This window comes from Candoia aspera, chromosome 1, assembly GCF_035149785.1.
Source record: "Candoia aspera isolate rCanAsp1 chromosome 1, rCanAsp1.hap2, whole genome shotgun sequence".
Taxonomy (NCBI): Eukaryota; Metazoa; Chordata; class Lepidosauria; order Squamata; family Boidae; genus Candoia; species Candoia aspera.
The window spans coordinates 218,002,777-218,025,159 of NC_086153.1; the positions used below are offsets into that span (position 1 = coordinate 218,002,777).

The 22,383-nt window shown below is 39.3% G+C and overlaps 2 protein-coding genes across 2 annotated transcripts in view; one reads left to right on the forward strand and one right to left on the reverse strand.

Moving 5' to 3' along the window:
- MYLK (myosin light chain kinase) overlaps positions 1–22,383 on the forward strand; it is a 392,661-nt gene that overhangs the window by 134,434 nt on the left and 235,844 nt on the right. The gene's annotated exons all lie outside the window — the stretch shown is intronic.
- On the reverse strand, positions 7,165–19,340 carry LOC134489645 (CD151 antigen-like). The gene is made up of 6 exons (XM_063292446.1): positions 18,987–19,340; positions 18,004–18,078; positions 16,391–16,486; positions 11,867–12,016; positions 7,573–7,656; positions 7,165–7,286 (listed from the first exon to the last, which is right to left on the reverse strand). Exons 1-6 carry the CDS (start codon positions 18,996–18,998, stop codon positions 7,218–7,220), a joined length of 486 nt encoding a protein of 161 aa, XP_063148516.1. The 5' UTR covers positions 18,999–19,340; the 3' UTR covers positions 7,165–7,217.

A 22,383-nucleotide genomic window follows, 5' to 3' on the forward strand; every position in this document is an offset into this window, starting at 1 on the left:
CTACCCTCTGGGGCAATAGAGGAAAGTCCATTCCATTTTCCTTGTGGCAACCCTTAAGATATTTGAAGATTGCGATCATATCTGCCCTTGGTCATTTTTTCTGTAGGCTAAAAACATTCAAATCCTTTGTTCTTCCTATGGCTTGGTTTCCAGACCCTTCACCATCTTGGTCTCTCTCTCCTGAATTTTCTCCAATTTGTCACTATCCTGTTGAACCCTGCTGCTCAGGATCGGACACAGTATTTCTGGAGGTTCGGACCAAAGCACAATGTATTGGGATAATTACTTCCCACAATCTGGACTCTGTGTTCCTGCTACTGTACCGTTTGTCTTTTTAGCAACTGCATCATACTGCTGGCTCATATTTAACTTGTGGTCAAAAAGGACCCCCAGATCCCCTTCACAGGTACTACCACCAAGTTAGGTTTCCTTCCTATATTTGTGCTTTACATTTTTCATACCCATTTTTCCTTTACATTTCCCCCTGGTAAATTCCACCCTATTCATATCAGCCCACAGTTCAAGCCTATTTAGGTCTTTTTAAATCTCCTCTCTTAATCACTCCTCCCAGTTCTGTGTCATCTGCAAACTTTATAAGTGTGCCCTTAACTCAAAAGTAATTGATAAAAATGTTGAATAGCTGAGCACAGGACAACCCTTTGGCACTCCATTCAGCAATTCCCTCACAGCTAAAATAGAGCCTCTTAGAGGGCAATCATTCAGCCAATAGTGAGTCCATCTACCAGTAGGGTCATCTAGGCCATATTTTACCATTTTATGAAAGAAAACATTACAAGGCACCCTGACAAAGGCTTTGCTGAAGTCCAGGAAGTAGATGCCCACATCTGATCTACTAAGCTAGTAACTCTTTCAAAGGAGATAAGGAAGGTTAGTCTGACACGATTTGCAACAAACCCATGCTGGCTTCTGTTAATTGTAGCATGCTTATGACAAATGTGCTGCTTGCTAATCTGTTCAGAGGCCTTGCCCAGTATGGACGTCATACTGACAGGTTTGTAGTTTCCCAGGAACTCCTGCCAGCTAGAGTAACTCAGGGTGATTAAAACAGTTGTAGTTAATAGAGTTCCACTAATTCTTAATAGAGGAAAACTGTCCTTCAACTTGACAGCTTGGAGTGTAATTACTTCCAGCTTTACTCATGGATGCCTGAGCTGCATCTAGGTCCAGAAACACCAACTCCTACCCATACTGGATCTACAGTTACAAAATCACCACAAATATTTTACCAGCATCAGCCATAATTCTATCATCTTCTGCTTAGAAATAGCCACAATAGGCTGTTCCTCTGAAAAGTTAAAATGTCAGATGATTCCACCTGGATGTTTGGAGCTAAATGGAGAAATCCAGTACTTAGCACTCCTTCACTTTTTTTAAAAAACAAACTTTATTAACTTTGAAAATAAAAGAAATTACATATAAAATATTAAACACAATAATAAACAACAGTAATGGAAAATACAACAAAGAAAAACACTAAGCAAAAATACTAAGAAAAGAGAAAACATCACAAAAACAAAAAATGCACCATTGTAAATAGAAGGGACATAAACATACAAAAAGAAACAAAAAAAGAAAAAAAATGTAACTTCCAACTATCTGAATTGTAGATATATCTAATTTTAAAGTAGCTTACTCTGTTGCTACTAATTGTATATACATACTACCATTATTTCTATTCCATAACATCCTTATTATGAAAAACCTGTATCTAAATTTAAGGTGGCTTACTCTCTTGCTTATTGTTGTTTATTCGTTTAGTTGCTTCCGACTCTTCGTGACTTCATGGACCAGTCCACGCCACAGCTTCCTGTCGGTCAACACCCCCAGCTCCCCCAGGGACGAGTCCATCACCTGTAGAATATCATCCATCCACCTTGCCCTTGGTCGGCCCCTCTTCCTTTTGCCCTCCACTCTCCCTAGCATCAGCATCTTCTCCAGGGTGTCCTGTCTTCTCATTACGTGGCCAAAGTATTTCAGTTTTGCCTTTAATATCATTCCCTCAAGTGAGCAGTCTGGCTTGATTTCCTGGAGGATGGACTGGTTTGATCTTCTGGCAGTCCAAGGCACTCTCAGAATTTTCCTCCAACACCACAGTTCCAAAGCATCGATCTTCCTTCTCTCAGCCTTCCTTATGGTCCAGCTCTCGCAGCCATATGTTACTACGGGGAACACCATTGCTTTAACTATGCGGACCTTTGTTGTCAGTGTGATGTCTCTGCTCTTAACTATTTTATTGAGATTTGTCATTGCTCTTCTCCCAAGGATTAAGCGTCTTCTGATTTCCTGACTGCAGTCAGCATCTGCAGTAATCTTTGCACCTAGAAATACAAAGTCTTTCACTGCTTCTACATTTTCTCCCTCTATTTGCCAGTTATCAATCAAGCTGGTTGCCATAATCTTGGTCTTTTTCAGGTTTAGCTGCAAGCCAGCTTTTGCACTTTCTTCTTTCACCTTCATCATAAGGCTCCTTAGTTCCTCTTCGCTTTCAGCCATCAAAGTGGTATCATCTGCATATCTGAGATTGTTAATGTTTCTTCCAGCGATTTTAACTCCAGCCTTGGATTCCTCAAGCCCAGCATGTCGCATGATGTGTTCTGCGTACAAGTTGAATAGGTAGGGTGAGAGTATACAGCCCTGCCGTACTCCTTTACCAATCTTAAACCTATCCGTTGTTCCGTGGTCTGTTCTTACTGTTGCTACTTGGTCGTTATACAGATTCTTCAGGAGGCAGACAAGATGACTTGGTATCCCCATATCACTAAGAACTTGCCACAATTTGTTATGGTCCACGCAGTCAAAGGCTTTGGAATAGTCAATAAAACAGAAATAGATGTTTTTCTGAAACTCCCTGGCTTTTTCCATTATCCAGCGGATATTGGCAATTTGGTCCCTAGTTCCTCTGCCTTTTCTAAACCCAGCTTGTACATCTGGCAATTCTCGCTCCATGAATTGCTGAAGTCATCTTCCAAGTTCATTTGTAATAACATCTTATATATTTCAGTAATCATATCATTATTCATACATAATTGTTTCTCAAAAATTGATGTTTCATTGACAAATCTAAAATTCTTTTTATCCAACTTAAAGCATTCAAATAATTGCATATAACTAAACCAGTGGCATAGGTAACCTTCTGTCTCCAATTTTTCTCTTGTTTTAAACACAGGTTTACCTTCTTCAAAAATTAATAAATCTTTGTATCTTAACCATTTTTCTTGTCCCACTCTCTTATCTTATAAATGCCTCCTGAGGAGAAAGCCACATGGGTAGATTAGGTATCAATCTAGATTTATATTTATCCCAAATCCTTAATAAAGTCTAATACAATGATTTTTAAATTCCATATTTATCTTCACTTTATCATACCATAAGTATGCATGCCATCCAAATCTTAACTCGTGACCCTCAAGTTATAACAATTTTTTGTTTTCTAACGTTATCCAATCTTTCAGCCACATAAAACAACATGCCTCAAAATACAACTTTAGATCTGGTAAACCCTAACCACCTTGTTCTTTTGCATCCTGGAGCAATTTATATTTAATTCTTGGTTTTTTACCTTGCCAAATAAACTTTGAGATATCTTTTTGCCATTGTTTAAAAATTATATGTTGATATAATTGGTATTGTTTGAAAAAGAAACAGCATCCTAGATAATACATTAATTTTACTTACAGAAATCCTTCCCAATAGGGATAGGTGTAATTTCTCCCATCTCGAAAGATCTTTCTTCACCTCATTCCAAATATTATTGTAATTATTTTGAAACAATTCAATATTTTTGGTTGTCAAGACTACTCCCAAATATTTAACCTTTTTTTCAATTTTTAAACCCCATTTTTCTAATCAACAATTCTTGATTACCCACTGTCATGTTTTTAATTAACATTTTCATTTTTTTGTTTGTTTACTTTAAATCCAGCCAGGGCTCCATAGTCATTTAATTTTTTCAGCAAATGTTCAACCGATTGCAATGGGTCCTGTGTTAACAAAACTAGATCATTGGCAAATGCCCTTAACTTAAAAACCTCCTTTTTAATTTTTAACCCTTTGTTCATCATCTCTAATATCTCTATTAAGAACCTCCAAAACTATAATAAACAACAACGGTGATAGTGGACATCCTTGCCTTGTTTCTTTTTCTATCTTACAAGCTTCAGTCAGTTCTTCAGTCACAATTATATTGGCTCTTTGTGATGTATAAATTGACCTAATTCCCTTTGTAAATGAATCCCCAAATTCTGTATTTTCCAGTACTTTAAACATAAAAATCCAATTTAAATTATCAAACGCTTTTGTTAAATCCAAGAATATAAGGGCCATCTGGCAGTCATTGTGATACTGTAAATATTCTATAGTATCTAACACAATTCTTACATTATCTTTTGTCTTTTGGGTAGAAATCCACGTTGATCCTGGTGATTGATTTCCTGTAAAATTATTTTCAACCTTTCTGCTAAAACCGAAGCAAATATTTTATAATCATTATTTAGCAATGATATTGGTCTATAATTTCTGGTCAGTGAGGGGTCCTGTCCTTCTTTTGGTATAAGTGCAATATTTGCTTCTTTCCACATTTCTGGTATTGGTGCTCCCAACAAAATTGAATTAATAAAATCTTCAAAAGGTAAAATAATTTGATCACTAAAACATTTATAATACTTTGCAGGTATTCCATCGGGTCCTGGTGCTTTTCCTAGCTTGACTTTCTTTATAACTTCTAATATTTCCAAGTCTGTTATAGGGTTATTTAATACTAATCTCTGAGTTTGTGAGTGTTTTGGTAATTTTTGTTTAACTAAATACTCAATTTTTCCCACTGAAATCTGTTTTTGATATAAATTAGAAAAAAGGTTATGAAATACTTTTTTGATTTTTTATTATCCATTAATTCTACATTACTTTCCTGAATTTTAATAATCATTTTCTTTTCTCTTTCTTAATTTAAAAGCTAGCCATCTTCCTGGTTTACTGGCATGTTCAAAATGTTTTTGTTTAGCGTATTGTAATTTCATTTCAATTTCTTTTACCATTAGCACTGAAACTTGCTGATGTAATAAATTAAGCTGGTGGACAATATTATCAGTTGGGGGGGGGGGTTTGCAACTCCTTTTAATTTAATTTGATCCATAACCCTTTGTAATTTCTGTCAAAACTTTTTCTTTATAATTCTATTACAATATATAAAATGCCCTCTCATAACTGCTTTACTCGTATCCCAACCAGTTTTTATATCAACTTCGTTATCCAGATTAATATCAAAGAACTTTTAATTTCCTTTTACAATCCTCTATAACTTTTTTCAGAATACCTTCATTCAATCTCCACCGAAAAGTTCCTGATCGTTTCCTAATTACCATACTTACACCACTCCTTCACTAACTTGTGTTGCAGTCCACAGTCCATGGGATTACTGCCAGTCTCCTCAGACTGCTTTGCCTTCTCTAAAAACTGCCCATTTGTTCACTGTCTCCCTCTCATACACACATGCACCAGATGCTTTACTCTGGTATTCTCAGATTAAGCTGCTATAACAAAAAGATGGATTCTTTTTTCTTCTAGTTGATTAGCAGATAGATTTGCAGATTTTGAGCAGATTCCTCTACTTCAAATACCTATAAATAAAACAAATGAATACTTTCTAGGAGGCCAGGAAGGGGAGATACTAACGCAATATTTCAGCCCCATGAAGGAAATCCACAGCTGGTGGAATTCTTCTTTGGGACACTAGAAGTAGTATTTTTTAGTAGTCTGAATTTGGAATTTCTACCTGGAAAAGCAGTGATGGGCAGAAAACAAGACTGAAATGGGAAAGTGATTTGAAAGTGCCCCCTTTGAAGGTTAAAAGTAGGAATTTATGAGCCAAGTCATCTTAAGGAACCTGGCTTAATTTCACAGAGATTAATAATGGGAGGTGGCTGACCTTTTTCCACAAAGGAAAAGGAATGTCTATAGTTTGTATTTACTCTTAAGTGTCTACACTATATTACAAGAATGGGTTTAGGTATCTTTCCTATGCTATTTACATATTACATTGTACTCAGTTCTTGGTAGTGGGGTGGGGGTTTAATAATTTGTTCTAGTACTTGGATGGATAATCTCTCATTAAAAATATCACTTCAGGTTGGTGCTATCTAAAGACTGAGCATAAATTATATATCAATATTATTTTGCTTATTAGCTATATTTACATTAGGGAAGAATTTATGCAACATCTGACCAAATTTGCTTGATCTAGAAAGCTAAGCAGAGACAAGCCTGAAAGACAAGTGCTGTAGGCTGGATTGCCATTGCTGAAATTTTTGAGGTGGTGATCTCCTCCTATATTCTTCCAAAAAAATTACATGGCTATGTCCATGTATGTTTCCAGGAGGTGAGCTTGACTTGAAGGTGGCTTTACTTCATACTTAGTATGTTACGATCTACCATTTTCCCATGCTATTTATATGACTAGCAGAGTTCATTTTAAGTGCCTTGCCAAACCATACATTCATTTACCTGACTAACCAGGTTTGTCTTGCTAATTGTTATACACACAGAGTTGGCTGAGTGTATTAAACCCACACTTTTTAAATATTGCCATTCTACAATACGCGGTGGCGCTGCGGGTTAAACCGCTGAGCTGCTGAGCTTGCCGATTGGAAGGTCAGCGGTTCGAATCTGCATGAGGTGAGCTCCCATTGCTAGTCCCAGCTCCTGCCAACCTAGCAGTTTGAAAACATGCAAATATGAGTAAATTAATAGGTACTGCTTTGGCGGGCAGGTAACAGCGTTCCGTTTAGTCATGCTGGTCACATGACCATGGACAAACGCCAGCTCTTCGGCTTTGAAACAGATGAGCACCGCCCCCTAGAGTCGGACATGACTGGACTTAATGTCAAGGGAAACCTTTACCTTTACCTTTACAATACCCTACTGAATACAAGAGGCTTATCTGCATTGAAACTTGAGTGGGGTTGTACTATATGAAATAGGATCTTTGTTTTAGCAACTTAAATATTTACAGATTGCCCTTAAGAGGCAGAATGCAGAAGGGCCACAGTAATGGGAGTAAAAAATAATAGCAATGCAACAATCATTTGTTAGAACGATGTTTTATTTTGTGTACTACATAGTTAGCAAGACAAAAAGGAAAAAAAGGACCATAAATATTGCCTTTCAACTGCAGCCATAAAATGAACACTAGCTTCTTAAATTTATTCAATGCTGGTATAGTTTTCTTTTAGTATTTTCAGCAGAAGATAGCAAAGCAGGATCCCAGTTAGCTGATAAGAAATCACAGAACATAAAGTTAATTCTGTCCCACGGGGAGCAGGAAAATAGAACAGACCATCCCAGTTAGATGGCATTTACTAAGCCATCTTAAGCTCTACTGAAAGCAATAGACAGAACCGCTATTGTACAAGAGAAACAGTATTAAGGATCCCAAATATATCTGACCTGCCCACATAATTTTTTACTTTGAAAGAAGGCTGGGCATTCTGATCTGTCTCTCCAATCAAGCACTGAAGGCTATTACTGTAGCCATTTATCCAGGACCTTTATGCTTACCTGACCAAATACAACAAGAACCCCAATTCCTCCAAATGCAGAAATGTGTCTTTCAATCCAGTTCTTCAGTTTTAGAAGACAGCCCTGAGAAAGGGGAAAAAACTGCATTCTAATAATTGCAGTGGATGTTTCTTAGAAACTAATCAAAACAAAATTCAGCCAAACACTTAACATTATGAACTATTAGAGAGCTTAGAAAGAGAACCTAAAGGTATAGATTAGATACGTTAGAAGTTATGCTTACTTTGGGATCCCTATATTTCTATTCTTCTGTTCTTTTAAGTGCTGTATTGACAGCCATTCTTAAGATTTGGGGGGGAAAAGTCAGAGGTCCTTCTTGAAACACATTAGCCCCACTCTTCAATTTTTGCTAAACAGTCACCAAGCCAGGGGTAGCCCTACACTCGTTCCTTCAGCCTCCATGTCCCTTTCTGACCAGGATAGATGAAAATAGATGGTACAGTGTTCTGCCACTTTGAGACAGAAAACACATTAAAATGATGCCATAAGCCATAGAATACAATTGACAATTGCTTAAATTAACAAAAATGGGTATCAAAACTCCCCCTAGGAAAGTGTGACCCTGCCCACCTCTTCCCACATACAGCAGACTGCGAGTACCTCCCAGATGTTACCTCCCAGAGGTTAAATGCAGCCTTCGGTCCCCCAGATGGTTGCTTATCCTTAAGGGGAGCGTCATAGATGTGAAAGAGGCAGACCATCTACTGCAGTTCAAGTTGACTTAAAGATAACTGTTCAGTGATTTGCCAGATTGTTGACCCAATGTACAAGTTGGAGGAGGGGTGACTATTTTACAGTGTGGGAAGTGGAATGAAACCAGCACTCATGCTGAGGGAGCAAGGTGGTTGAAATAAGGGGGGGGGGGGAATGCAGCTGCTACATCTCAGTGGTGTCAGACCAAAGGCAATTGGTAGAGGGAATTGTTCCAGGGAAAGGATGATCTCCGATTTGATGGCAATCTCCTCTTCCAACTTGGAAAAAGCTCTATTTTGGAAACCTTGGTGGTTGGATTGCCAAGCACCTGGCTTCAAGGTGTTGCTGGTAAATGCCAAATCTGTCTGTAACAAAGCTGTGTCCATGCATGATCTGGTAGACAAATAAGCTGATCTCACATGTATTATTGATACCTGGCTAAATGAGTGAAGGGATGTCACCCTTTCAGAAATCTGCCCAGCTGGCTTTTGGTCCTGCACCAACTCAAAGCCATGGTTGGGGAAGTGGGGTGGCATTGATCTATTATGAGACCATGTCTGCAGCTGGGGTCACTGCTTCTAAAGTGGCGAGTTATGATCAACGGTGTTAGGTTGGGCTGTAAGCACAAGCTAGGTGTCCCCTCCCAGGGCTCTTGAACCTGGCTGGTGGTTGAGCTCCTGCCTGGTGATGTTGGGAGGCTTCAACCTCCATACAGTGAGGGCTGAGAGCGCCCAGGAGTTCACAGCCTCCATGACTACCATGGGCTTGTCCCATGTCATCTCAGATCTGACAGACGTAAGTGGCTATTTATTTTATCTCATTTTTGCTTCAGAGCAGTAGTCTTGTGATATGGATATAGAGGGTATTGCCATCACCCTTTTGTCATCCTCAGATCATTACCTGGTCAAGCTGTGACTTGCCCATGACCTCTGGGATGTTCCACCCCAGGCACCTAAAAGTAGGGACTTAAGGATTTTCCCTGACAACCTGATGGGCAAAGTCTGTGGGGTGCCTAGTTCCTTGTCAAGGGTCCAAAGTACTTGACAAGTTCACTCCTGAGTGGACTCACTCTGTGGCCGATCCTGGGTGGCCCCTAGGTTTTCAGAGGTCCTCTGGGAGATAAAGCAACAGAAGCAACTTATAAAGCATAGGTGGAGTTTAGGTACATGCTGAGGTTCAGGCCTACTCCATGGCAATAGGAGGGCACAGCATTCCTACTTCTTCTCTCTTGCTCTGGTTTGGCTGTCATTCAGCAGCCTTTCTAGAGTGGCTACTTCCCTTTTGGGAAGGAGCCAATTGCAAGAACTTACCCCAGCCACTGTGATCAATTAGCATAGCATTTAACTGATAAAGTCACTGAGATTCACATAACTGTTGACTTCGTTTTGGCAGAGTCTAGAGTGGTGATTGGGATATTGGGATTGCTAAATTATCTGGGATTCTTTTTTGCCTGTAATCTAAGGAAGTGGATAGGATGTTCTTTAGGATGGCCTCTGCCACCCATGGACCTGGACCCTTGCCTTTCATGGCTTTTTTATGCAGCCAGAGGGGAAGCACCATTCTCTGGATCCAAAAGTTTGTCAATGCCATCTTGTGGTGGGGATGTGTTGGCAGCCTTGAAGGAGGCTGATGTAATGGTATGTGGGAATGAATTTGGGAGATTGCACCCAGAGATGCTGCCTAGGGAATCGTCAGATAAGAGACAGCATAGCCTGCAGCTGGATAATGGGCAGGGCAAGAGGCTCAAAAGAGGCCCTCCCTAATTTCTCATGGTGTAAAGGAGACAGTGGCAGGGAGTGGGGGAGAGAATGGTACTTTCAGACTTGCAAAATTCTGTTAATGTAGCCTTACAATTAAGTAGAATTAGCTCATCTGGTCATGTTTCCTGTCTGGTCCACTTGGTAAGGCTGACAGCTGTGGTGTCCCCCTCCCTAAGAGACCCTCTCTGGATACAGAGATGTTAAATAACTACCATCTAATTTCCTGCCTTCCTTTTTTAGTGAAGTTTCTTGAGAAAGTGGTGAGGACCAAATACAGGCTGCCCTAGATGAAACATTATCTGGACCCTTGTCAGTCAGGATTCAGGCCCGGCCATGGGATGGAGACAGCTTTGGTTACACTAATTGATGATCTCAGTCAAGATTTCTCAATACCAACAACCATTATATCCTTCTGGACCGACTTTGGAATTGAGGACACTGTTTTATAGTGGTTAGACTCCTCCCTCAGTGACTGGTTCCAATCAGTGATGGTAGAAGAGGAGAGTTCCACTTGGTGGCTGTCCCCTTTTGGGGTGCCACAGAGGTTGGTCCTCTCCCCCATTTGTTTCATATCTACAAAAAATCACTGGGTGAGATCATCCATCAGTTTGGGGTGGGGAATCATCAGTTTGCTGATGGCCCTCAGCTTTACATTGCTACCCTGGTTCATACTGGTGAGGTTGTTGAGGGGTTTCCACCAGTGCCTGGAGGCTGTGAGCATTCAGACAGAACAGACTAAAACATAATCTTAACCAGTTGGAGTTATTGTTTGTCCACCAGGTGCTTGGGCAGCCCCAGTGGTGACTCTTGAGGAGGAAGAACTACCCCTGAAGGAACAGGTCTACAACTTGGGGGTCCTCATGGCTCCTACTTGAAGAGCAAGTAAAAGCTGTAGCCAAGGGAGCATTTGCTAGCTTCAGCTGGTGAGCCAGCTGCAGCCCTATCTGGGATGTGAGGGCCTTGGTACAGGGACTCATGGCCTTATCACCACTCAGACTACTGCAACATGCAGTACATGGGGCTGCCTTTAAAGAACACTCATAACTTCAGTTAAAACCATGTCAAAGACAACTAGAAAGTGCTTGACTTTTTGCATTACTAACAGATTGTTCTGCAAGCATCAGTGACCAAGGCTGAGCATTATTTCTTATGGTCTAAGACAAAGATGATCCTTGTCTTTTAGATACTTTATTGTCAATTGTAGCTACCACACCATACTCCTGACTGAGTCTTGTTCCATCCAAAGCACTTTGGGAAGGACAGGAAGAGTTAGCAAAGGAATCCATTTAAAACCCAAGATCTGTCATTAGAGGGGATTCTATCATTACAACTTAGATGTAGTGACTAGGAAGGAATCATCCTTAACTCCAAGGTTCCTTACTTAGTCCATTTACCAGCATATCCTCAAGTGTAACCATCTTAAAAGCCCTTTAGATTCTAATGCATCTTTCCCTTAACAAAAGGAACTTCAGAGTGCACTTGATGACAATGTAGAGTTTTATGATGAAAGGTCCCCTGTGCAAGCACCAAGTCATGTCTGACACTTTGGGGGGATGCCGCTTTTGCAACGTTTTCTTGGCAAACTATAGAGCGGGGTGGTTTGCCATTGCCCTCCCCAGTCATCACCTTCCCCAGCAAGCTTTTACCGACTTTGGAAGGATGGAAGGCTGAGTCAACCTGAGCTGGCTACCCAAGAGAGAATCCAGCTTCCGCTGGGATCAAACTTGGGTCGTGGGCTCTATGTATGTATGTATGTATGTGTGTGTGTATGTGTGTGTGTGTGTGTGTGTGTGTGTGTGTGTATGTATGTAGAGTTTTACCTGCTGATTAATGCCGACTACGTATTTCCTTAGATCAGTGACACAACTTTCCACAGGCACTTTGCAACAGCTTCTGGGGACAGATGAGGAGAGCAGTCCAAATGTTGTGTTTAGCCAGTCTGTATAGTTCTCAGCACCACAGCATTGAAACTAAAGTAGAGGGGAAAGCATTTGAGTTGGTAACAGTGAATAAAGTGCCCTATGAGACAGTAGCTAGAACTCCACTTCCTTAACTAAATGTAGAGATTTTCTGCTCACAGTCTAGCCATACTATTAAACTTTCCTTGAAGTCCTTCACAGTGGTAATGTGAAGACATGATAGCATCAGCACAGTTCATAGAAAGTAGTTTCCCTACTAACTCTAATCAAACAGATTTTAGAATTGTAAACCATTCCAAGTTTTTCCTAGAAGAGAAAGGTGTTATCCTCACCATTTACAGTGTCTCCTAGAATGATCAAAATATTGGTTTACATTGCCTCAATGTGGTAATGTGAAGAAGACATGCATGACATAACTGGTCCAGTATGGTCCAAGCAACAGGTAAGTAACAATCTAGATATCAGTGGTAGATAAATGGGGAACAGTCATCTTGGACAGAATTCCAGAAGGCTTTGCAGTTCTGGCAAGTTGTCATTTCCTGTTGTTTTTAAAAAATATATTTGGGGAAAATACATTTTCTTAGCACCACAGAGGCCAATAAGTTTCAAAGCCATGAGGGATGCCCGTGTCATTATCCATCCATAGGCATAAAAAAAATCCACAGAAGTGATTTACTTGGAGCAGTTCTATTTTGTAGGACCACTCCATCCCCTTATCTCTATGTCTGGAAACCAAAAAGGAGTAACCTCAAGTTAAAATTCACTTCCAAGCTTAAACAGAGCAAGGGATCCTGTGAAGAGCGTGTTAATGTTTTCTACTACAGATTAAGGTTACTATGGTAACTAATCATTTTGGCCAGGTGAAGAGGTTGAGTTTAATTGTCTCCTTTTCTGATGTTAATTTTTGCACCTGGGGGGGAAAGAACTTGCCTGGACTGGTTTTAGTTTGTTTCCTTTCTGTGTAGGCATGTAGAGAGTCAGCAGCTCTCGCTGAGAGCCTGCAAGAATGCAGAACCTTTTAAATAAGTTTTGCTTTCTGTAAATAAAATTATTTTTATAGAAATGCCTGGTGTGTGACTTTTCTGATCTCTCCTGGGCCAAAGGCTTTCCCAGCAATCTGCCAACAGGTTATGTGCCCAGTAAACAGCCCAGTAAGCCCAGTAAAACCCAGAGAGAAAAGAGAAATCAGCTCCACACCTCATGCACAATTTAAACGCAGGTAGCAAAGACCTGTGAAGATTTTCTTTGGAGCCACCTGGAGATTTTCCAGCAACTGCCGGTCTACAGGACAAAGAAGCCAGCTGAGGTGACTTGCAAAAGAAGGAAGAAGCCATGGCTACCTCCCAGACCTCAGCGATGCCTCTGGAGCACCTATCAGAGACCAACTATTTGAATTGGGCCCTGAAGATGGAGATGTATCTTCGAAGAGAGAATCTTTGGCTGCCAATTGGTGAGCAAACCCCCCAAAATCCCAGTGCTGAATGGCTGAGACAGGATGAGCAGGCTAGAGCCACCATTATCCTGGGAGTTGAGGACAATCAGCTGGTCCACGTGCGAGGCATGCAATCTGCAAAGCAACTTTGGGACACTTTAAGAAACTTGTATGTAAAGGCAACAGCAGGGAGTAAAGTTACCCTGACAAAAAAGCTGTACAAAGCCTACCTTGCAGAAGGAGATAGCCTTCCTGAGCACCTGCATTATATTCAGCAGCTGTTTGTTGAGTTGCAGGAGAGAGGAATGGAATTTACACCTCTCACAAAATCCTATATCCTCCTGTCCTCACTGAATGAAACGTGGGACATACTGATTTGTACCCTGGAGGCTATGCCTGAAGCAGACCTCACCCCATTGTATGTTACACAACGCTTACTCGCTGAATGGGAGAAGAGAGAGGAAAGATCCCCCCCATCTCTTCTGGAAAGCTGCAGTACCAGAAAACAAGGGAAAAGAAGGGAACAGAAGCTGAGGCCATAGCACTAGCCAGCCAGCGATGCTTCACATGTGGTGCAGCTGAACATTTGCAGAAAGACTGTGCCTTGAGACCCAAGAGTAGAAAGACAGAAGAACAACACAAGGGCAACACAGAAGAAGGCTCTTCAGACAACCCAAATTGCACAGGTTGCTGAGAAGGGTAATTCTGATGTATGGGTGTTAGATTCTGGGGCCAATTGTCATTTATGTAATTGTAAAAGCTCTTTTGTGTCACTGTCTAAAACTGAAAGACAAAGTGTATCTTTGGCTGATGGGTCTGTGACCAAAATTATGGGACAAGGTGACTTGTATTTATCCTGCTTGGGAGAAACTGTAAAAGGTGTGTTGTATGTGCCAAATTTACAATCAAACCTTTTATCTGTGGCACAGTTGGCTGCAACAGGGTATGTCATAACATTTAAGAAAAATGGTTGTGAGATATGTAAACATGGAAAATTGTGTGCTACTGGTATATTAAAAGACTCCTTGTACATTGTGCAAAATGCAAGGAAGCCAAGCTGCAAGGCTGCAGTTGGCAACACGCCATATCATGAGCAATGTGTATACCTGATGCACAGGAGATTTGGTCATGCTAATTTCAAGTATACAGCACAAATGCCACAGCTGTGTGCTGACCTAAAGATAAAACCCTGTGACAAATACTTAGACTGTGTAGTTTGCAAAGAATGCAAAACACTAAAAGCTCCTGTGAGTAAGCACAGTGACAGAGTTACAACTAGACCTTTGGAAATTGTACACTCTGACATTATTGGTCCTTTTGCTCCAAGTCTTGGACAAGCAAGGTTTGCAATGACCGTCATTGATGATTTCTCAAGATACACATTTATCTACATCTTAAAACAAAGATGAGGCATTTGAGAAATTTAAAAGTTTTGTGACATGGGCAAATAGAAAATTCCCTAGGCCTGTATCTGCACTCCAATGTGATAGGGGAGGAGAGTACCTTTCTCACAAATTCAAAAGCTCCTAGAGGATTTTAATATGCAAGACTGTAAACCAGTCTCTACTCCGATAATAGATTTTCAGAAAGATATAGGAGAAACTTAATTAACTGAGGCAGAGAAATATAGATCTGCAATTGGAAGTTTACTGTACATTGCAAATCACTCTCGCCCAGATATCTCAAATTCTGTGGCCATTTTAAGTAGACAGGTAGAGAAGCCTACATCTACTGGAAAAGCAGCATTGAAGAGGTTAATGAGGTATTTGCAAGGAACAAAGAATTATTGCCTGAAGCTAAATGCCTCTGGAACTGAGAAATTGCAGGCTTTTGCCGATTCTGACTGGGGAGCAGATGTCAGTGACAGGAAATCCACTTCTGGGATTTTAAATCAATTTGCTGGATCTAGCTTAGGCTGGCATTCTAGAAAACAAACACTTGTTGCTCTTTCCACTGCAGAAGCAGAGTTTTATTCTCTAACACAAACCTGTAATGAGGTTATATGGTTCAAACATTTGTTAAAAGACATAGGCATGGAAGTGAACCAGCCTATAACTGTTTATGAGGATAATCAAGCTTGCATTGCTATGGCAAAATCTGAAGCCTGCAAAAATAGGACAAAACATATCGATATTAGATATCAATATATCAAAGATATGATAAGCAAAGGAGAAATAATGTTAAAATATTGTGAATCAAGACATGATTGCTGATATTTTAACCAAACCTCTTGCTGTACCAAGACACAAAGAGTTAAGAAAGCAAATTGGTTTGCATCTTATTCTGTAGTATAAAAAGGGGAGTGTTAATGTTTTCTACTACAGATTAAGGTTACTATGGTAACTAATCATTTTGGCCAGGTGAAGAGGTTGAATTTGTCTCCTTTTCTGATGTTAATTTTTGCACCTGGGGGGGAAAGAACTTGCCTGGACTGGTTTTAGTTTGTTTCCTTTCTGTGTAGGCATGTAGAGAGTCAGCAGCTCTCACTGAGAGCCTGCAAGAATGCAGAACCTTTTAAATATGTTTTGCTTTCTGTAAATAAAATTATTTTTATAGAAATGCCTGGTGTGTGACTTTTCTGATCTCTCCTGGGCCAAAGGCTTTCCCAGCAATCTGCCAACAGAGTGAGTTTAAATTACCCTACAGGACTCTTTGAGCATTACCCAGCAATAACCAGGCTGAAGAATATATTGGATCTTTAACTGAGTTGGGAAGTATGCTTTGAGAACAAGGCCAGTGAGCCACACACTAGTTAACCACAGTTTAGCCTAGTGAGTTCTATAAACCCTGCCTCTGAATACACATCAGAAATCTAACAAAAGTCTGTAGCTCAGACTTTTAATTTGTAAAATAACAAAACTGAAACAGCAATGGCAGCAGCCCAGATTCTAAACATTTGAGCCTATTTACTAGAACCAGTATGTTGCAATTCACTAATACATATTTTGTTTCAAATTAAAGTTAAATTGTTCCTAGAAAAAAAGGTTGCTTACCTCTGTCTGGAGCTTATCCACCCCCTTGGTGATCTGCAGTTCCCCACCATACTTGTCCAGAACCTTCACAATGTCTTTTGATAAAGTCTGGTGTAACTGCGGTGATACAGGACAAAGCAGGCAGAACTTGTTTAAAAGAAGGCTAGTAGACTTTCATGGGGGAAGCAGAGAAAAAGGCAGCAAAAGAATCATTTCCAAATATATGTGGAGTTCCATTATTAAAGGGGATGCTGTATCTTTATTACTACTCCACAGGTAGTATTGGAAGTTTAAGCTGAGGCAAGTTGAAGTAGTAGGTAATAGAGAATCCTTATTAGCAATTCTGCCTCCCCAAACATCTGAAAGTTGTAATACTCTAGGACAAACAAATACATTCTTAAAATTGAGGCTACTAAATATTACCTCCCCCCACTTTTCTCAGCAGCTGGGTAGGAAAGGGGGATTCTGGGACTTTCAAAATATAGACTTTTCACAATCTTTTCTAACAAAATGGAACAACCCTAAGTTGCTTAGACCCTTTTTGTTCTGAACCCAATTGACATATTATCCTAACATTACATCATAAAAGCTTTCTCACTGAACTGCTAACAGCAATGGGAAGCCATTTATATTTTAGGCTGTGTAAACAGTTCTTACTAATTATTTTGAAGAGAAGGTGATTACTTCCTCTGAAATCAAATAGTGTTAAGAATGTCTGTCTTTTATCTGATGCTTCTGTTTGGCAGTGAACACCATCCTCACATGATTGGCAGTGGTGTTCCTTGTAAGGTTTCTAGTTCTACTCAATTGTTTTTCAATGTTGGGCTACTTAACTGTTTAGGAAAAAGCAACCAACTTACATTTTCATCCTGCCCGCATCCCAGATTCTATTTTGCATTTTTGAGCATAGGACTATTATTATCAGTTAAATATTAAACAACACATCAAGTCAAGCCCTGCTCCACTGCAGTTGCCTCCTCTGGCAGAGTGACTTGGTGGGTAGCTGAGTCATACAGCTATAGGATACAAAGCCGTGTATCTGTGATGACTATTGTGACGCTCAGTCACAATATTGTGCCATTGGAAGAGGAGCCAAAATGGCATCCCTCTCTCAAAATCAAGGTACATGGCATCTGCCAACCAAGTGATTTAGACATCAGGCAGAAAACCCTACACAGCCATTTCCCTAGTGGCAAAAAGACACTTATCACTGATAGGCAACCATTTCCAGCATTCTCATGGTGTCAAAAATGGACTCTCAAAGGTGGCTGTCTGATCCTGTCAGTGAAAGCTAATGAAGTTTACTCAGAGGTTGTCCTTTCAATGAACAAATCCATATGCAGTATCAAGCTACCAGGTAATCATTGTCTCTATAAAGCTTCTTACCCAGTTCCTTTCTTTCAATTCCTTCTAGTGTGTGACAGAGAAAACAAAATAGCACCCACTTATTAGGGAAATGGCAAAGTTCTGAATGCTGTACTGTATATCAGCTAGCAGAAATCAAGAATTCGTTCCCATTATGGCAATTCTCCATCTCTTGAGAATGCATGCCTCAAGAAGTGTAGGTTTTTCCCTCCCCTCCAGTTTCAAGGTAAGACTTGTGTTTTGAAGCAGAAACCTCTCCCAGACCTCACCTTTTCTCTGAATGCGTAGGCAGTGGCACCAACTATGATTTCAGTGATCAAGAGCACCAACAATAAACCTGTGAACTAATCACAGAGAGTCCAGTTTAGTTTAAAAGCTAGTGATTTACAAAGAGGAGTATCAGAACTGCTTTTTAGAACATAGCACTGTTGTTTTTACCCTTGTATATCCATCCCTGGCTCTCTCATTCAGAGGTCCAGTTCTTAGCCTGCCTGATATGCCAAGCTGACTCTAAGGCAGCTACAAAGCCAAGCAAAACATTCATCCATTATTGCTGTCACTAATATTCTCAGATAGGTCAGAGGTGGTGAAGTCACCATTAGAAATAGTTGAAACTAAGTGACTGATTGTGTCCAAGTAGAGCCACCAGCACCATACATGGTAAAAATCTTGGTCCCAATTATATAGTGACTGCTGTATATGCATACATTTCCAAGCCAACCTTATTTTGGGGCATATTAGCATTACAACCAACAAGCACCATAATCAGAGTTTTCCCGAACACATTAATAGAACCGGAATTTAATATGGCATGCAGCCATCTAACAAAATTGTAGCTTACAAAGCAGAATTATTTTATACTCATTTAATTCAAATGAAAATATATTAACATTGGTTTATTAGTTACTCAATGATGGGCAAATGACATATACAAGACTGCTAGCTTAATTTCTTGCCAATAGGATACATTTCTTGTTTTCACGTATATGATCTCATGACTGCAATAGTTTAATCTAGTCCCAAGACATGGATGGAGCCTGAACAGCCAGACTATATAACTATGTAACCCACATTAAGAGCTGATCTGCGGAAGCATCAAAACTGTACAGTAAACAGGTATTGCTATGGCATCTAGCAACTCAAAAGAAGATTGAGGTTTAACTCAATCTTAACCACATTTGGATGCGTTAAACAAATTATGCTTAACTCAAGGCATGTTCTGTATTGCATTTAACACCGGAATAGCACTTACCAGTTTGATCATCTTTTTGTTCGATCTGAGTAAAGCGATTGTTCCAAAGCCAGATAAAAGGATGATAAGCACACCAATGACTGTTATGATCACAGGTACTCCTGAAGCAGCTTCATTCAATACTGCAAAAGTATCACGGAGTCTCACTTGAACAGACACACCTGTGATTATTAACACAACTCCAGAAACCTAGAGTTTGGGATGTTCAAACACAAGTAACAAAAATAGCTAGAGGTTATTCTTCATGGAGGCAAATATACTTTAGTCAAATTAAATCTATTCATAACATGGATGTTCAAAGTCATAGAAGTGAAAGATGTGCAGATAAAAACCTTCACTATTACTTGTACAGACATTGCTCCAGAATCATAGCAGACTTAAGTCTTTCTCGCCAAGGCTGTGTTTAAAACATCACACTAAGCCATTATGTGACTTGTTTGGTTTCTAAGCCATTATGTGGTTCATGGCTTATTCAGTAAACCTTTATTAAACATGGTATAGCAAATGTCAGTCCCTATACTTTTTTAAAGTTTCAGTAGGGATATTTAGAACTTCACACATAAATTAGTAGTGTAGAAGAACAGGCTACTATATTCTTAAACCTGCTTTTTTAATAGATTAAAACAACTCAGTTAGTAAAAGGCTCAAGACTGATCTTGAGCATTATGCTATGCCAATTTAAGCATGGTTTATTGGAAAAAAAACACTTCATGTGGTTGTATTGTAATACACAACACACAAATTTAGAAACAAGAAACATGTTTAGTACAAAGTAAGCCCAGCCATTATATATTGCTCAATCTATGGCTAAAACAATGGTTAAAACAGGATAAGGAGGCAAACATTTAGATCAATACATTTAAAATTAAAAGTCAATGGTTTTTAGTGAAAAAAGATAATTTGCTTAAAAAGAATTTACAAAAAGTTCTGATTGCTAATTTATGCAAGTTGAAAGAACACAAGTAGTTGCATTTCACACATGCTGTTTTTCATACAACATACTATACCATAAACCACAGTTAACAAACCACAATCACTTATTTAAGCAAAGCCAAAACTAGCAAACTACAATATAAGTGTATATCAATACACTTAATATGATAGACTGGTTCATACAACTTGCAAAAATATAATGCAGATTTTTGGGGTTTGCTTTGCCATTGTGATTTAGAAACACTTCTTTATGATTTAGTATGTTGTACAAACAATCTTATTAAGTTTGTTTTCTAACCTAATACATTTCCAGTTATCCTATTATAAGCACAAAATATTGTACAACAACATAACAGAATTGAAAAGTTGGTCCAAAGGAAAAAATAACATGAAAAAAGTTATAAAGTTTGTGACTGCACAGATTTTATACTCTGGATACAAAGTGAGATCTAAATACACTTGTACAGATTAAAAAACACACACACAAATACCTTACCCAATAAAGTAAAACAGTCAGCCATAAAGAAATTTTAATACACCTCTCCCACGTAACAGTTCCTTTTGCTTCCATTTTGCTTGCTACCCTACAATGTTTGAAACCACTCGTGAGGATCAATAGCCTGATCCCAATAAATATTTGCAGGTGTTACAGCTGTCACCAATTTCAACCAAAAACTCTATTTATGGTTTGTGACATTACCTTATAAAGGAATAGATTTCGTAACATTCCCAAACCATTTTAATTTCAGCAGTCTCACTAAATCAAAGTTAGGCTGCCAGGGTATTATAGCCAACTGCTCCTGAAATAACTCGCTTCATATATAAAGCAAGTTATTGCAGGAACAGTTGGCTATAATACCCTAGCAGCCTATATGTGTGTTTATACAGTGAGTGTGTGTGTTTACACACACAGGGAACTAATTAGATACACATACACAGAGAAGTAGAGAATTAGTTTTCTTATTTAGTGTTCCTATTCTTATGCAAAGTGACGTATAGGTAACCCAGGCAGTAAATACTACGTAGTAAGAAGGAACAGATCTATGTATGCACCATGAGCTCTTGCCTAGAATCAGTGGGTGGGTTTGCAGGACATTCTAGGTTAAAATGTAGTTAGCTAATTTCTGGTTCAGTATGCTCTGCAGCGTGTTCTGCTCTGAGCCTTCCATGGAAGAAAAAGATGATACAGGGCAGAAGACAAGACAGCTGATTCCTGTAGAACGGAGGGGAAGAGCTGTGTCCTGCAAGAAGACAACAAAAAGAGTAATGATTGTTATGTAAACCATGTTGACAGGAGGGATTTTGTTTCCGGATCCATTGTCTGAATTACCTGGATCATGAACTGCTGGCCCACAATCAACACCTCATGAGGACTGGTTAAAAATGGCCCAGCTGAAATAAGAAGAGCTTTATCAGAAGGCCTTTCAAATGAATCTTTAACTAAGGTGAAAATCCTTAACTGAAAAGTTAAGATGAAGTCTTGAGTATGGTAGTGGGAATGTTCCAGTAATGGGGGCAATTAATCCACTCAGGAAAAAAAATTAAAAAGTATATTGAGTCATCAAGTTCATGGTCTTTGTTGTCCACTCAATGTTTAGAGTTTCAGAAATTAAACAAGATGATCTGGAACTCTTAGTACAGGAAGGCAAATATAAAGTAATTGCTATAATGGAGACCTAGTGGAAGATTCCTATGTTTGGGATATAAAAGCCAAAGAATATGTTTAAAAGGAACAGAAGCAGTAGAAAGAAAAGAGTTACACTATATATTAAATCCACAGCTGCTACAACTCCAAGTGAATAAACTTGAAGATATTGTAGAAAGCATCTGGGTTAAGTGGATGAATCAATGAAAGCAAGATTGTTGGTGGTGGTGTCTGTTGCCTGACCTATCAAAGAGAAGATGCAGAATGTGCTTTCCAAAAACAAATTGCAAATCTTTCAAAGAGTTTACAGTACTAATGATGGAGGACTCAAATTACCGTTGGGAGATAAACAAGTGGGGTCTTCACAGGAAATTGTAAACTTGTTTTGCAGACAGCTTCATCCATCAGAGGATGAAGGCCTAAGAGGATCATCTGTCTTTGACTTTATACCAGCCTTTTTCAACTTCTTTACCCTGGAGGAACCCTTGCAATAGTTTTCAGGTCTCAAGGAACACCTGCATAAAAATTATTATTAACAGCAGTGAGCTGTTTATAAACTATGTTTTTTCCCAATTGTGACCTCTCATGGAACCTTAAGTTCCATGGAATCCCAGTTGAGAAAGGCTGTTTTGTAACAATCAACAGGGAAGATTTAGTTGAAGAAGTAGAATAGCAAGAAGATTAAGAGGAAGTGATCATGTGTTGTTGGAGCACTTGATTTTCAGAGAATGCATTGTCTTGGGCTTCAAAAAGTATTTTAATGAACTCAGAGCAATTATAAGTAGATTTCATGGCAGAAAACCTAATGGGAAAGTGTTA

Excerpts from the sequence above, each read along its gene's own strand:
- LOC134489645 (XM_063292446.1), bottom strand. Across the intron at positions 16,487-18,003 it reads CCTACGCATTCAGAGAAAAG|TTACACCAGACTTTATCAAA; the intron begins GTGAGGTCTGGG and ends GTATCACCGCAG. Across the intron at positions 7,287-7,572 it reads TTCTTGTTGTATTTGGTCAG|CTAACTGGGATCCTGCTTTG; the intron begins GTAAGCATAAAG and ends ATTTCTTATCAG.